The 18,047-nt window shown below is 43.0% G+C and overlaps 1 protein-coding gene across 1 annotated transcript in view; it reads left to right on the top strand.

Annotated features, from left to right (window-relative positions):
- slc25a21 (solute carrier family 25 member 21) overlaps positions 1-18,047 on the top strand; it is an 83,775-nt gene that overhangs the window by 37,232 nt on the left and 28,496 nt on the right. The window contains exon 3 of the mRNA XM_069721129.1: positions 17,317-17,365. Within this exon, the coding sequence (XP_069577230.1) occupies positions 17,317-17,365 (49 nt within the window). The remainder of the gene's footprint in view (positions 1-17,316; positions 17,366-18,047) is intronic.

Consider the following 18,047-nt stretch of genomic DNA (forward strand, 5'->3'; position numbering starts at 1 on the left):
TTTTTTTCTTTTCTTTTTCTCGTTCACTGTAAGTTATTATGTTGACACCAACGTTTTTTTTGCCGCTGTCTTTTTTCCACTGCTGATCTATCAGCCAAACACTGCAATAAATTACCTTCGTAAGTACGTTATTTGTTTGTTTATAGTTTTCTGCATTTCATGATACTCCAGGAAGGATGTGAATGTGGACTCTTACATGGCCCAAGTAGTTAAATGCATTATTATGTGGCATAGTTGATGGGTACAAGTTGGTGAAAGGGAACAGCTCTTCCAACCTCCCAGCTTTCAGATTGGAGGCCAGTATAGTAAAAAGATTACCTCCAATTTTAGTCAATAAAATGTCAGTAAGTTGTGAAAAATGCCTTTAAGAATTTACCAGAAAATAAAGTAGCATCTTCAAATGTCTTATTTTTGTCCAACTAAAAATCAAACCAAAGATATTTAGTTTACAGTGATATGAGAGACTGGAGAGGCTGTGAATCTTTAGTTTTATTGCTTAGAAAAAAAAAGACTTAAATGATAAATTCATCATCAAGATGATTTCCTATTTAAAAAAAAAAAAAGTTTTTTATCCAAGTATATCTTCCATTGGATCCTGTTCAGTTAACCTTCCAACAAAGAGACATTGTTGTGTTTTTGTCAGGAAACAGGGAGGTTTGTGTGCAGCAGCAGCAGCGACTACTTGTTTCCAGGATTTGTTTACGGCAATTATACCGATATATCACAGTTAAAGTGACAGTGATGTATGAGTGTTTCAAAAATCCTAACTGTAGCTCCTTTTAATATGAATCACCATGTCTTTTCCACCAACTTTATCTCTCGCTACCTCGCGTGTTTTAATTCTCCTCCCTCTTCCATGTCAATCAGTCAGCATTTACACTGTTTACCCGAGTAAACACCTAATGACCCCGACAGAAGTCACGTAAACTGACCTCCTACCTCCCCCCAGACACCAGCCTCCCCCCCTCCTCCCCCGTTATGACAGCTCCCAGCGCTTTCTTGATGTAGCCAAGCCAGGACACACACATCCGCAGTTATAATTCAGTAATTTGTGTTTGTGCATTCGGTGACAATTGTGACAAATGACTGGCCTGGAGTGAAATGCCTACCTGCCCCCCCCCAATCCCTCCCCCCTCCCCTGTTTCCTGCCCGGGCCGACGCATGCTTACACTGCTCAGGTGTACGCTCAGAGGGCTTGCGTGCTGAGCATGAATAGGCCCAGCTGACAAGGGAAATGATTACACAGACATGTTTGTTTTAAATGTGATTTTTATTGATGAATCGTATCAACTCCTGCCGGGCCTGTGCGATCACATTTAGAAAGTGAAAGTCATGTTAGCTCTGCTGTTTGTTTTGGGTTTTTTTTTTCTTCTTCTTCTTCTTCTTGTGGTGCAACGAATCCCTGAAGGCCTCGTGCACATAGTTTGTATCCTTGTCGGGCAACACGCTTCGCCCGTCCGAACACACGTACTTACTCACAGACAGCAATCACCGCACCCCCTCCTCATTTACATTTTCCGGGGGCATTTTTCATCATAAGAGCGTTCTGTCATCAATATATGCTGCAGCCGAACACGGAACCTATTATGGAAGCCAGGCAGCAACCGGAGGAATTCTGGTAATGTTTTACCCGCAAAATGAGTTCCATTCCTTTGGAAGTCCTGAGCAGAGTTCGGGATGTAATACTCATATGGAGTAGTTTATGAGGATTAGGAGGTTTTATTTAGTCTATGAGGCCAGCGGGCCTCCTCTGTGCAACCCCCCTCCGTCATGTCCGAGCCTGTTGGGTGGATGACCAGTGGCAGAGGAGTCGGTGGAAGTGAATGTTTGTTGGTGGTGACGGTGTTTGGCACTGTCTGCCAGCCACTCTGTTTTCCACCGAGAGTCAGCAGCTGAGCTTTAACACCTGCGGCAGGTGGACTCGTGTGTTTTTTTTTTGGTTGGTCTTGATCTTGACTTCTGGCCTCTTTCCAAACTCATTTATGAATTTTTTTTTTCTTTTTTTCTTTTGAGCAAAAACGCTTAATGACGCCTTGAACAGACCATAAAATATTGTATTATTACATTATGCTTTTTGTGTTTTGTAGGTTTCTGCTTTGCTTTTGCTGAGATGCATTTGTGCTGTTGAGTGTGCATGTGTGGCTTTCCTCCATCTTTTTCCCAGAAGGAAAAGTCTCATGTTCGCTCTCTAACTCGTCCTGGTAGAGGGTCAATTGCAACCAGTTGGCCGCCAGTCTGGTCCAAAGTAAACATTTGGAGAGAGGCGACTGTACAGGCAGGTACCTGGAGGCTCTGTGTGTGTTGCTCAGTTTTTTTTTTTGCTTTTCCCCTTCCTCCCTCCCCCCCCCCCCCTTCTACTTCTCCAACTCTCGGTGGGCCACTCTCTCTGAAGGGCTACAGACTGCCAGGGTAGCTGAATCCAGCCAACATGATCTGCTGGGTCTGTGAGATGGCCCGTCCCCTGGGAAAGAGACTCTGGTTAGCCGTGCCTGCCTGATGAGGTCTGGCTAGTTTAAAAGCACTGGAAGATCACAGCCAGAGACAAGCCAGCCCAGGTCTACTTGATCTGTATACACAAGAACACAAAATACAAAGCACATCTCCCTCATTGTGTAAGCTATCAGGAATATGGTTTTCATTCGGTGCGCCGTGTGCCAGCGAGACTTCCCCAGGTCTCGGGCTGTGGCCGCTTTCGCTTGAAGGGCTGCTGCGGATTTTGCTGTGAAGTGTCTGCAGGTCAGATCGGCGCTCCGCAGCTCGCAGTCCTGTTTTTTGAGCCTGATGGCAGCCGACTCCTTTAACTGGGGCTGGGGAACAGTCTGCACAGCTCAATTTTGCCCACATTAATCAAACTCACATTTCCTCACATCAGCCCGGGTGCCGATCAGCAGGGCGAGCTTGTTAGCATAATTAATTCAGGTGATTTTTACACAGAGGGCCACAGTCTCAGAAAAGCACATTCAGTAGGTTTGAAAATGAATAAAAGAGTAACCCAACTCTTTTTAGTTCTAACACTGAATTTCCCTATTTTCATCAGTTTTTGTTTTTTCTTGGCCCTTTTTTCAAGAAACTTCGGTAAAATTTAACTTTTTAACAATTGTTAAACTTCCTGCATTCATTTCCATACCCGTGATATTAACATGCAACCACATTCAAGTGTGAAACATTTTCCTTGCATGTCGCTTGTTTCTCCTCCTTCAGCTCAGCTCTACATAAAACATCAAAATCTATCATTTCATGGAGAGTTTGAGTCAAAATGGCCATTTCTGTACGTGCCGAGTTATTTCTTCTCAGGCAAACTTCCTCTCAGTACAAATGGGGGGTGCAGAGGGTCAACGAGGGGGTGGGGGGTGGGGGACTGTCTGAGAGAGTGAAAGCATGCAGTCAGACAGTGGGAGAGACCTTTTGCTTTTGCCGTTCATTCATACAGGTGCTTATAATTTGCAGCATGTGATTAATCATTGTTGTGTTTGCGGGTGACATCTTGTTTAATGGATCTGTCCATCTCCCCTGCTTTCACCGTTCTGGGGAGGCGGGCGCTCTGCATTATGTATTCTAGTCAGACATGTGCGCTCACACTCCCAGGAGTTAACAGCGAAATTGACTTTCAATTTTAAGCCCGTCTTTTCTTTTTTTTTCTTTTTTTTTTTTTTTTTTGCTGTGACACAGCCCCTCGGTTACACCGATGTTAAAGTAAAAAAAAAAAACTGACCAGAGTGCGCAGCAGCCAAATGCAACATGTGCGCGAGCCCACCAGCTGCCACCACACAGAGGCGGTGGTGTTTTCCGTGTGTGTTTGCTTTGGGTGGAGGGCAAACTGGCTGGTCAGCGTGGCTGTAAATCAGAGTCTTCCTGATGGAACCCTGATGGACAGGAACCTAATCTGTCCCCGGTGTGTCATTACGCTCAACCTCCCAGATAGCTGCGGATCCTGCTGCTCCTCTCATCTCTCCCAGGCCTCGACACACACACACACACACACACACACACACACACACACACACACACACACACACACACACACACACACACACACACACACACACACACACACACACACACACACACACACACACACACACACGTGCAGACACACACGCATACCTACGTCCACGACGGGGCCAGCCTCCTGGAAACCAGAGACAGTAACAGAGACACACATGTTGAACATAAACCGGTCGAGCTGGTGTCAAGAGTTCATCGTCGGCATCTGTCATAGCAAAAAAGCCGATGCCCAGAATGCATTCGCCGCTTTCACACCGCAGCGCCTTCGCTCTCGCCTCAAATGTACACAGGCCACGCAACTACTGTCGCCCAACTGGCTTCAGCGATGGCTGAACGTAAGCAAACTGACGGATCCTTTTAGGACATGTTAGGATCTGTCCCAAGACCCGACCGGCCCCAAACAAGGGCCCTCACACATTGTGGGAAGTCTGAGCCAAGGTGTCATCTGTTAGTTTTATGAACCTTTACGTATCCAAATCCAAAAGAAAATACTGGATTTCCATTTTGACGCATAAATAAAAAGTGACATGTTCCATCTTATTTTGGATTGGAAGATTTAACTACTTTGTATTTGAATTAAATAGCCTACTACACTCTATAAGCAGTTATACTTTGAGTTTTACAATTCATTTCATTTTACTAATAAATTTTTAAATGATGAACGTTGTGTTTTAGGAACTCCTCAAATTTTTTGGACTTACCTTCTTTTTCTCAAACAACTGGCTCTCATTCATAATTCTCCGCTGACAGTTTGGAGTTATTTCAGCTTCTCTGACAAATAGCAGGATGAAAGCGACCACCATGTCCGCGCATGGTTCAGTTGGAGTTTGTCCAGCGAGCAGATTTTGACCCCTCAATTACAGGATGATGGAGCTGTTTTCTTCTGTTGCGTGTTGCTGAATTTCATTAACGATTTGGCATCCGCACATGTGAAATTTTACTCAGTGCAGCCTTGGATTAAAGTGTCAAACTTTTTCGGTTTTGTTTTTTTCTCTTACTCGTTGCCATTTTGAATGTTTTCTGACACAGATTTTGATGCATGTGCAGAAACACATACTCCTTTAAATTCAACATCCCCCCCTCTATCCCCCCCACCCCCCCACCCCAAAACAACTCCATCTAAATGCGGCTCGTGACCTTTTGTTCCATCTTTTACCTCCTGCAACAAGTTTCTCACAAAGCCAGAAACTAAAAGAGGGCAAGGCCGTATCTGATGCCATCGTGAGATGAAACGTGGATCTGCTCCATTGGCGGTGAATCTGGGCTTTAAAGAATGTTTGCTTGACCTTTCTCGGCATCACCTCGGACACTGAGTCACTTCAGAGAGTCTCTCCGCCATTCAGCGCCAGTGGAGCAGCTCCGGGGTTTCTCTCTTTTAATGACAACTTCTAAAGAGCCTGGAGTCTCATTTCCAGCTTGAGTGACATGTGATTATGTATACAATCCTCACTTAACTGACTTAAGATTGCATCAGCGAAGCCATGTTTGCTCTGGTTTTCTGCTGGGTTTCCCTAATTTGACCTCCTCGTACTTTTTTATTCACACGGTGCATGAGAGAACCAGTTTTAGTCTTCCTAAGCCTCTACATCTGTCCCCCTATCTCTGCATCTATAGTCTGTTTGTATATGACTTGAAAGCACTGATATGCTGAGGGTAAAGCCTGCATTGTGATTAGCATGGTTTTTTTTCCCTGCACGGTGCTGGGCGGGCGACGTGGCACAGAGCCATCTGCCAAAACAAAAGCCGTCAGCGATGCCCTGTCACAGCGAGCCAACGAGCCCGCCCGCCCTGTGACAATTAATTACCCCCAATTCAAATAAAGTTGATAAATCATAGACGTAACACAAAGCTGTGCTGCTGATTGCATAATTATTGCATCCAACCACCGCCGTATGTAACATAATCACGGCCTCTCATCAGGCTCGAACCGCCGGCGTGCATCTGGAGCGTCGTTATGCAATGTTTGGAAAGAGACGCTGACAATATGTGTGAAGCTGGTCGGTTGTGTAGCGCCCTTACCTAGAGTCTTCTATTTGAAGAGGACAAGAGAGCCCTGTTCGTTTAAAACAAGACCAACCTCCTCCCACTATTTCTTTTTTTTTCTTCTTCTTCTTTTTTTCAAGTGCTGGAACGTATTTTGACTGTGTTTAAGCAGTGATGGCTGAGTGCATTTACACTTTGGTAATGGCTTCCTGCCTTTAACTCTCTCGGCTTAAGACAAGAGGGAACCATGCGGGTACTTCCTTTTTCTTTTTTCTTTTGCTACCGCCGCAGGTCCAGCCCCTACTTCTATACGTCTATACGGCAGCCTCGCAGCTACTCTTCTTCCCCCCCCCCCTTCCACACACACACACACACACACATATATATATATATATATATATTTTTTTTTACGCCTGTCAGCCAACCCAGTTACGGAGAAGACGGACCACCCCGCGAGCTTATATTCACTCTCTCTCCGACTGTACCGCTCCTACCATGGATAGTTTGTGGACCGAACGATCGTATCACTCCTCAGGAATGTCCGCTGGTTTTTCAGTCCCTGCATCATTTGCATTTATCTACCTTGCAGCCTTTTTTCTTTACCCACAAAGATTGTATGTTTGGAGAACATCCCTACCATGATGCATCTCGAAATGTCAGCCAAACAAAAAAAACGTTTTCTTCCAGGTGGCACGAGGCCTGGGCCAACGGAAGATTTTCTACCCTCACTGCATTTTCAACCTCAAGCTAGATCCTGAGCTGCAAAAGTTACAAGTTGGCTTGCACATGGCAGCTTTTTGTAGCTTTAAATGTCTCCCAGCTATGATGACATACAGGTGCTCTGCAGGCTGTTAACAGTAAAAGAGATGGTCTTTTCCTTTTTTCTTTTTTGTTTTAAAGATGAGGCACTGGCCTTCGGCCTGAGTGTCTGTCCAGCCTGCTCGAGACAGCAGCTTGTAATGGAGGGGGGGACTTCAGCCTGTCCATATAGACACAGGGTGTTAACAACTAATTAAAGAATTTACTGCCTCACTAAAACTCCATTATTGCTGTTCCCTCCCAATTATTGGCTCTATTATCAGCTTTTATGGACTCAGGTGAGCTTCCGGAGGAAAGTTATGCTTGTTTTGGCCGAGGGGTCAGTTCTGTCCCTGAATAAAACTAACATGGTTGTCTACAACAGCCGTGAAGCCGAGACTTTTCTGTTTTCTGATGAAGAGGGGGTAGTTTCGGAAGTTGCAGACTGATGGATAATTAATATTTTTCTTCCTACATCAAATGGAAAATGCTTCTGCAGCTGCTCTCCTTCTTTCTCAGGCAGAGAGCCATCTTTTGTGTGGTTGCCACATGCTTTCCGTCTCTCCGTCTCACCTCTTTGTGTATTAATCAATCTCCGTCTCCCCTCCGTCCACTAGGTGACAGTAACGACACAGCTCTCCCCTCTGGGGGTTGGGGATGGGATGAGGTGTAATCTTTGTTTACACTATGGGAATTTGGTGAAGACCAAGAGGGTTTCGGCGGGGTGGGTGTGTTCGCAAACGGCGGTGATGTTATGGCGATGTGGTGGTGAAGTTAATCATGGTGGTGTCTATGGTGGCAAGTCCACTTACTGCCCATTTAACATTCTGCTTCACATCTCTCAGCAGCATATAAAGGCTCACCAGAATAGCCCATTTTTTGTGCTCTGCACAATTTCTGAAAAGTTTCACAGTACTCGTGAACTTGTAGCCAGCAGTGATTTTTCAACTTCGAGGGTCTCATGATAGTTTTTTTTCTGCACTATTGTGGTCCAGTGCAGCGCAGCAAAACCCTCGGAGCAACTTTTGCAGCCGCGATTCAAGGCCAGTAGTTTGGAACGTTTTTGTCTTGCCTGAGGTAACCTCGAAGCTTTGCCAGTTGACAGGCACGCAACCAAACTCATCATGTTCTGTAGTCGGAGGGACGGATCAAGAGTTGCAAAAGAAATGATAGCGGAGGAGAGTTTGGTGCGGTGACGAGCTGTTTATGTTTCCCTTCTGTTTTGGTTACCTGTAATCGTTCTCTACCGAGACTCCACTCAGATCGTTTTACAGTGAAATCTGTCTGCTGCACTGACTCGAGCCTCTATGTACCAAACAAAAAAAACATCCTTGTCATATTTGATTAACATTTTAATAATATGGCATCAGGGCCATTGAAACTCTTTTATGAAGTTAATGTAATTACAGTCTAGTAATCAAAGCAGTCAACAGCCAAGGAGTGTGCACTTTGTGGTTTTTCCAGGCTGCATTTGACCTGTAGGCATGAGGGGAGGTTTGATGAAACTGCGCAGACAGGTGAGTTTTTAGGGAAAGTACACAAAGAGGCTTTGGCAAGAGGAGTGGAATATCTTAGTAATGTGGTTACGTGTAAATATTTTGTGCTAGTCTTGATGATTTTATTTGAATTAAATAGTTTTCAGCAGCTGATTTAGCAAATGTTAAGACAGGCTTGTAGAGGCAGTTGGGTAATGGTTGGAAAGTAAATATTACTATAAAATCTCTAATGTGTCTAAATTAGAATTTAGGGTGCCTCTATATTGGGAGACTTTTTTTCCTCACACTGTTGAGCCCTCGCTTTATATTTAGAAAATTGGCTTGATTTGGAGCCTCAGCCCTCCCCCTCCCCATCCTCCCCCCCTTCCCCCCAATTTGAGCAAATAGCAAAATGATTCAGACCCAGATTGATCAGTTTGCATTGAAATAGCAAGAAAACTTTTGAAAATATATTGTTAGTGGCGTGTTTCCATATATTTTTGTGTACCGTTTTGTTTGGAGGATGTTTAAAAGAGATTGAGGCCTTTGCCATCTGCATTTCTGTTTTAAGGTTTATGAACCTTGAAAGTTATATTCTATCATTTCAAAAGCTAAAACACAGTGGCTATTGTTTGGGTTGTTTACTGTAATAATAGAATTTCTATAGTGTCTATTCTCAATTGAGTTTTTTTGTGTTGTTACAAACCCCTAAATCTGAGGCCAGTTTACTGTGTCATCCCTCCTTTTTATTTAAATTATTTTTCAGAAGAACTATACTGTATTTAACAAGAAAGAAGCTTTAATAGAAAAGTCTGAAAATACAGATAATACATAGCACTTGTTTTTCTTTTTTGTTATCCGAGTAATTTTCAAGTCCTCCTCCATTTCTCTTGCGACCCTTTAAAGGGCTCACAACCCGTAGGTTGGGAAACCACTGACTGGTTTTCTACAGTGAACAATGTAGCAGCCTAAACCACCCGAAGGGTACGCATGATGTGTGCTCATATTTGTCAAGCTATAATTCACAGCCTTTTATCTTTGTTTGAGGATTACACCGTTTATTTAGATGGTAACAGGTGTCCTGCAGGAGTTGGAGACAATTTGTTTAAAAAGCGATCATCGTGAAAGAAATGAGTCCGAGATGACACGGAGCACTTCCTCTCAAACATCAGTTACACCAGGTTTTGCATCCATTTTGTGCCCTTTTCTTCTCCTCCTGTCACCCGCTTCCGTCCTTCTGGTGAAGCAATTTGCATCGGATGGTCACGTTTAGAAAGAAAACAAAAAAAATGTCATCACAGGTGACAAGAAGAACAGTGACAGTAATGGAGGATGGACGCTCTGCCACTGACAGCGTTGACATATGAAAACTGACATCTATCCGTCAGCCCAGGCACAGCTCAGCCTGACTTAGTCATCCCACACACACTCACCTCACACACACACACACACACACACACACACACACACACACACACACACACACACACACACACACACACACACACACACACACACACAGTTTCACACTTAAATCTACATCACAGAGTTCATCTCGAGTTTGACGGACAGGGACCCAAGCTTTCTCTCTGTACAGTGCGGGAGAAAAATGTGCAAAGACTTCCAACATAAATCTCAACTGGAGACAGCACACTCATTGAAAAAACAATATATCATTTGCAAACGGGATACAGTAGTCCATATTAATCATACAATATCCTTATTGTATGATTAATATGGCCTTTGTTTGTACCACTCCATATGAGAGTAAAGAAAAGACATGAAGGAGCCAGTTGGTTTTTGAGGGCGTTGTCCAACTGTTATGCAAAAAAGTCAAAAGTATCAGGTGAAGTAAAGCATCATCTTTTTATGATCTATTCATCTCAAGTCATGCAGCGTTGACAGCTGATCTCTAAACAGGACGCGCGGAGGCTCTGCAGGATATTTGGCTCTTATGAGGAGCTACTTCAGTTCAGCAATAGGTGGACTAAAATCTCTCTGAAATTCTGATTGTGTCCACTTAGATCTAAGAAACTTAAAGGGTCGACACCTTTTGTAGAAAGTAATCGCAATAAAAATGACACTGGTGGAAAGTACATCTACTCATGTACTGTAATTTACTTATTACTTTGTTTTTCTTTACTTATGCCATCTCAATTGATAGGTAAATATTTTCCTTTTATCTACACTAGACTTATTTAAGTAACCATGACATTTAAAACGAGAGAATCACATCATTTGATTCTAGTTTTAACAAATAAAATATTAAGATTTCCGTTTAGTTTTAATAACTTTACTTTAATCACTTTAAAGGTCCCATACTTTACCCTTTTCCAGTGTTTTACCTGGAGTCTGAAGATATTTTTGTGGTTTTAAATACCAGAAACCATCTCCATATAGTTTTACAGCTCCTCTCTTAAGCTTCTCTCTGGAGCTCTACCAACGACAAGCTGTTTCGTGTCTGTGCCTTTTAAAGTGCATTGATATCAATGATATCCCCTCTGATTGGCTGACACACTCAGAGGATGAGGGTGGACATATGAAATTAGCATGAGTTTGTGACATCACAAACTAACAGAAGTACTTTCACAGCATTTATGCAGCACTTTGACCTGCTTTATTATCAAAAAAGAAACTGGAATTTGAATTCACTGGACTTTTAAACTAGAGTGTGAATATCCACAGTGTGTCCTCGGGGGGCGTTAATATAGTAGCCCAGAGAAAGCCTGGATGCCTGCACCTCTTGTCAGGGGCCCTCGGTTTAAAACATCCCCCGCTGTCACCGGAGATGGCCCCGCTTGTTTTTCTAAGCACCCTTTGAGCTTTTTCAAGTGCAGAATTAGGGACTGTTTGGGGAGTTAACCGGGACACGTCTGCACTCCCAAGACAGGAAGCCTGATTGGTGATATCTGTGATTAATAGCGCACTCTTTGTCTCACTCTCCCCACCTTTCTCTGTCTTCTTCTTCACGGTGTCCCAAGACATTATAAGGTCTGTTTTCTTATATACTTGTAAATAATTAGTTCCCCCACATATATAATGTTCTTCGTTGTTTGTTTTTTCTCCTATTATTTGCTGGGAACAGATTCATCCACCTCCTGAGCAGCATTAGATAAAAAGCATTAATCATTTTAAATAATGACTGCCTGCTTCCGCATGAATGCCATTTCATCACATTTCTCTCTTTAATTGCCTGTAATATACAGAAGTGTATATGCACTTAACCTATGAAATGGCCTACGTCCCTCTCCCCATGAGGCAGATATATATGTTCCAATGACAAATTGCTTGTGCCATTATTGGATAAAAATGGTTTATACTCCATTTAAATTTTAATGTGATCAGTTTGTAATTGTTACGCCAGCTGTTTTCTTTAAAAACAGGTTTGGCTCCAAGGCTGTATTTCAGTGCTATAGTGTGCCTCATTGGTAGTAACTATAGTTTATTGGCCTGACCCAAGCAGGCTGGCCTCCATGTTATTTTGGTACTTTTACGTTGCATTTATTTCATTCATTTCCTCGATTTGCCTTGTTTACGACGACCACGGTTGTTTTCTTACAAGTAGAGTGCAAAATTGTCGTCATCTTTCATAGTAGGTTTGTGTGAAATAAGATAATAAATGTCAGAAAATGGTGGTCCGTAAGGCTTGATTTCTCTTTTATGAAAAATAAAATGCCTAACATCAACACTACCAAGTGTGATGTTAAAAGTGAAGTAGGTAGGCCTTGCAAAAAAGAGATGCTGGATACTTTGCAATCAAATAAAACATGAGTCATTCTGATTTTTCTATCTGTTCTTGGTTGTTCCACTTGGGGGTATCTTTTTATGTATCACTCCACTAATTGCTGTTACATTCTTCACTCTGTCACCCCTGCTTCTGCCCGAGCTGTCAAAGAACTTGAACTTAATCAGATTTTCTGAATCGGCGCACCCAGCCCGGCCGCTGATGGATATCACGTCGACTTTTGTCACTGGAGCTGACAAATTGCAGGGGAGCAACACCTCGCAGGGTTTGTTTGGCATTCCAGATGCGATGTGTTTTGAAAAGTATTAATGGAGGACATGGAGGAATGAGAATATCACCTGCAGGTTCAGTCAGGAGCTCCTGTCAAAACCAGATCGGGCCTGTGAGGTGAAGCTCTATCATCACCACACTCTTGCGTCTCATCTCACGTCTTGAAACCGCAGGATGAGCTGTAATTTCCTGTTTTAGCTGTCAATGAAAAGAAATGTTTCGTGTCTGTAAAATAATTAGCAGTGACGGTTTAGCGCCGAAACACACGACTAATAAAGTTCAACACTCTTTTTGTTTAATGATTTCACGTTGAAAAGGTGGGAATACCTCATTATTCAATGCGACTAATTAATAAACTGTTATTAACATAATAAAGAAAGTAGCGTGTAAGCCGTCATTAGAGACTGTAGCATTTACCGGGTCAAGCAAGCGTGTGAAATGACTGGCCAGTATGTCTCTCATGTATTAGTCCATTTAACTGGGTGAGTCTCGCTTCCTGCAGCAGTGACCTTCTCCCTGTGGCTGCTGGGAATTACAGTCATCCACTGTGTGTCTTGGCATGATGGATGACACCTGCACCCATTGAGCAATCACTCCCTGGTGCTCTATTGTTTTTCTTTCTCACTTTTGCGTGGGAGCAAACAGTATGCATTCCCCAAGCCAAAAACAACTCGGATAATCATCTCATCTGCATGATGTATGATCTTCTCTCGTTGGATGACAAGTTATCAGACGACCTGGAATGTCTTTGCCCAAAAAAAAATTGTCAGTGGTCATACTAGGTTAGGTTAGGTAGTTACTAATTACTTAGTAAGTTATTAATCCCTGAGGGGAAATTTTTTTCGCTACAGCAGCATACAGAAGCAATAAGATAATAAGATAATACTAGCTTACATAATAGCGAGGCTACTTGTTGCTTCTGCTTCCGGAGACCTACTGCATTGTCGACAACCGACCTGAATAAAAGGATGATGCAGCACTTTTGGTTTTAGACACCTAGCCTCATTGTTTCTGCCATATGGTCGTTTTATGAACAGAACAAAAGCGCAATTTCACGGCTGTTAAACCCCTTCGTGTGACGTCAGCTCGGTGCAATAAGAAAACCGGGCGTCGAATCAAAACTGTACGTTGTCGCAGTTTAATATCACGACGGATCCCTGTGGCTCTCGTTTCCATGACACAGTCAGCTTTCACACAGTGTCTTGACGCTGAATGCATTTGTGTCAGAGTTGCACTGTATATTCAAAAGTATGCCTTAATGGCCGTGCTGCCAGACACTCCTTTGCCATTAGCACTCGTGTGTGTGTGTGTCTGCAATGCGCTGGATGACAAGCCCTGTCAGTACCATTGTGGTTCAGAAACAAAAGAACCTTCGGATAATGGAATCTCCCAATATGTCACTCACTGATGCGTAGCAAAGCCATAAACGTCAACCAGATGGTAGGTCGCTGTAATATTACGCCCCTCCTCGGAGCTGGAGGGGAGGAGGGTGCCTGCAGGAGAGGCTGGAGCCAGATTCAGGCAACGTAGAGGGAGAGAAAGAGGGGCGTGGGGGGAGGGGGGTAAACGGGATTAACCAAGCAGCTCAGTAGAATCATCCCACGAAGTGTGCCCTCAACGTGCTGCAGAGACTGCATCAGACGCTGTGGAGGGGTGTAAAGTGTTCTCTGGAGTGTGTGGGTTCACTACTGCCGCACGCTATGATTAAACGATAGTATGTGCTGACAGCTGGAGTAGGATGCACCGGGGGGGGGGGAGGAAGCTGCCGCTCAGTGGTGTCGAGGGAAATACATGCTCGGTGTCTTGGATGACGTGTCGGCGTCAGACCTGAATCAGTGCAAATGACAACAACACTTTCAGGAGGCTTTATGTAACGTTAAACTGTCACACACCACCTGCAGAACTGGAAAAAGCAATTCATTATCAGCAATTAATTGTAGCGGTAAAAAAAAAAAATGTCGGCATCGCCACGTTGCATTTTTGTGAAGGCGTCATCGGTTATGTAATCGCAGTGCATTTTTCTGCACGTTTGTGTTTTTTTGTAATTTCAGTGGCAGGACATACCTCAGTGTTGCTCTGTTTTGAGTCTCACTCTTTCTCAGCTGGAAAAACTTTTGTGACCTGCAGTTGTCAACAGCATCCTGGAACAGGAATGGAAAGTTCTAACTAAAAAAAAGTTGTGATTAATCACCAAACAAAATCACAACATGTCGTACTTTGATTACATCATATCAAGACAATTTAATGGTGACTTGTTTCTTTCATAAATAGAAAATCTCAGTATCAGCGTGACTTACATATGTTATTAGCGCATTTACAATATGCTCACTGCTACCAATACTCGCCAATATTCTTCACTTTCTCACAACATGGACAGAAATAACCCGCTGTGCAACATGCTTTTCAAAGGTCAGTATAGGATTATGGTCACACACTTTCTCCTGTTTTTCTTCAGTCTGTCATCCCGTCTGCCATCAGCTGTTCTTCGGGTGTCTTGTCTGCAGTGGTGTCAGACAGATGCTCAAACAAACACCACCAAGTTTTGCATTTGTGCTTGTCATCACTTAATCCTTTCACAACAGCCATCTTGGAGGTGCAACGCGGCTCGTATTACTAACCGACACTGGCCTCATTTTTAAAGACACTGGTACATAGTGCACTATATATAGAGTACACTGATAGCCTGAAAACAGCGGGGCACACCTGTCAATTAGTGAGGAGTGTTAACTAAAGTTACCTTTCTACCTTTTAATGAAGCATTTGGAAAACTTGTATCCTTCAGAGTTCCTGTAATCTGAGGTTTACGATGAGGCCCGAAATCTCGAATGGATCATTTTAGTGAAGTGTCCAGATGTGCACCCTCACTGTTCACTTGAAGGTAAAAGTGACTTGTAGCAGGGCTCTTTTTAATTAGAAATAATATCTGATTTCATGTATTCCATAGCTTATTGATGATGTAACACATAACTCCTGTTAATCATAATCAGAACCTATTTAGTTTAAATACAAATCCACAGGCTAAATAATAGATTTATTTTTTTTCTGCTGCTATTGTTTACGGTTCTCTTTGTATATGTGTTAATTAGAGCCCAACCATTACTGGATTTTTTTTTTTTTTTTAGCTTTTTTTTATTTTTTTATTTTTTTTCTCCCCTCCCCAAGACACTTCGAGCATGTTCAGTCACCTCCCAGCATCGTTGTTGTTTGCACAGCGAGCAGGCAGGTTTGGTTTCATCATGTAATCTGATTACCTGTGGAAAGATTTGACGCGCCTTATCTCCACGGCAGGGCTATTAATATCAAGGCCAGAAAATGGCCATGAATAAGTCATGTTAACTGAGGCGTGACAAATGGAATATTTTGACTCTTGGCCGCTGGTAGCTTAGTTCAATAGTTCTTGGTTTTCCCATTTGTACATTTAAGATGCAACCGTAGACAAAGTAATTTTTTATTTTGGTGGTATTTCACTTGATAATTACTTCCCTGGAAAAACCCCAGAAGACACACTCTTTTATAGACAATATGTTTAATTGAGCAAATTAGAGAGAGCTCATACTGCACAGCAGCTGTGTACACACACACACACACACACACACACACACACACACACACACACACACACACACACAGTGGAATCTGCAAGGGAAGCCCTCAGAGCACCAGTAAAGGGATGGAGGGAGAATCGTGCGTTTAACAAAAAAAAAAAAAAAAGAAGAAAAAAAAATCTTGATTGAGTCAGAAGGCCTCCGTGCCAAAGCAGTGGCTTTTCGACACAGATGCACATAGTTAGCGTGTGTGTGAAACCTCAGAGTCTCTCAGTGATCACCCGGCTGCATTGATTCTCCAGCTGCTGGCACACTGCTGATGTGCTGGGTTTGCGTGGATGACATGGTTGGTGGCTTCAGCTGTTCAAAAAATGTCGGGAATTATAGTCGCTCAAAGGGATCTTGCGGAGACGTCTTATTGGATCAGTGGGGCACACTCGTGTTCTGGCAAAGATGGCACAAGGCGGCACCAAGTAGTATCTGACATTTTAATAAGGCGGAGTGATAATCGGAGTGATGATGGGGTCCTCTCAAAGGTTGCTGGTGCTCGTTTGAGCTGTCTGTCAAAACCGTTTCACAGCGCTTTCAATTGTAAAACTGCTTTTAAACACATGAAATGAACAAACATCCTCTGGCGTCTGTCCCAGTTAGTAGCTAGCCAACCTTCATATCAGATTAATTTAAGTAGAGCTGCCACGCTTGGCAGAAAACATCAGATTTGTGTTGCTCTTTGATTCTTACGGGCTTTAACAGATATGTACAAATTCATATTGTGTCTATGTGGAAGATTTGACTGGTGTACAGTAATGTGTGACATGCATACGGTAAAAAGACGCAGGAAGGGTAAGAAAAAAATAGACTAGAGTCGAGATAGATAAATGACCTTGTGGCTCAAACTAATAAATATTTTCATCATCCACTCATCTGGCAATTATTTATCAATTGTAGAATAGTTTAAATATTTCGGTTATTGTCAAGAAATACATTTTTGTTTATGGTTCGAACAACAGTCCAAAACCCATAGATATTCAAAATAAATTCAATTCAGGTTTATTTATATTGCACTAAATCACAACACAAGTTATTTCAGGGCGTTTAAAAGTCCTAACAACACAACATTATACAAAGGAACCCAACAATTCAACAATTCCCACCTGAGCAACAGCTGGGAGGGAAAAAAACTCCCCTTTTTTTAACAGGAAAAAAACCTCCAATGCTGGGAAGGAAACCTCCGACAGAACCGGGCTCAGAAGTCGGCAACCATCTGCCTGTACAGGAATATAATCCAGAGAAAGCAGCAGATTTTGCTGTCCAGTACGCACACGTTGTCTCCAATAAAGCTTTGGCAGCTATAAGTATGCAGTGATGCCATAACTCCTTTATGTACAACTGTAAATTAAACTCTTATTTTAATTGACTTGTTTCAACAGTACATCTCCTAGTATTGTCCTGAAAACTTGCTGTGACTTATCATGTCTGTTTTTTTACCCCTCAGGTCTGGTGGAGATCTGCTTGATGCATCCCCTCGACGTGGTGAAGACAAGGTAAGCCCACTTCAAAAATTCACTCACCCATTACTTCATCTTTTGTGTAAGTTTGTTGAAGCTATAAACTACTTACAAGAAATCATTTTTAGTCCACATCTGCCTTGAATCCCCTCGGTGTGTTTTTGAGTCTGGAGCGGAGTTCCGATCCTACCAAGCCTTATTCCCCCGGCCGTCTCCACGCAAGTGGGCACCAATGCCAAGAAGCCTAAGACTTTTTTCTGGAAAATGAAATGGATCATTTACCCATTCATTCCTTACACAGTGTTCCCGTTAGATGTTTTATGTCTTCAAATCACTCCACTTTTATTTTTTACCTTATTACTTAATTTAAGTAAAAGAAAAGGCCCAGACCTTTTTTTTTGGTTTTCGGGAACAGTCTGTGGTTCCTGAGAAAGACGGGAACTTGCAGAATAAATCCGATGCTGCCCAACTGTGCACTCGCTTGGTTTTAAATGCTTTGTTTTTCTGTTACCGTCTCCCATTTGTGTGTTATGCAAGAGCGGCAGCAGTCGCGAGCCGCAGAGTGATCAGGAGCCTCACACCGCAGTGTCTCAGCCGGCCATAAACAGGTCGTGGGCTACTACTAAAGCTTTATAGTCCTTCACAGGCCCAGCCAAGACCTCTGGCTTCACTCCGAGCACCCCTCCCACCCCCTACCCCCCTACTCCCCATCACCACC

This window comes from Brachyistius frenatus, unplaced genomic scaffold, assembly GCF_029030835.1.
Source record: "Brachyistius frenatus isolate BFR_SWC_R1_liver_20210118 unplaced genomic scaffold, ASM2903083v1 Contig_257, whole genome shotgun sequence".
NCBI classification, from domain to species: Eukaryota; Metazoa; Chordata; class Actinopteri; family Embiotocidae; genus Brachyistius; species Brachyistius frenatus.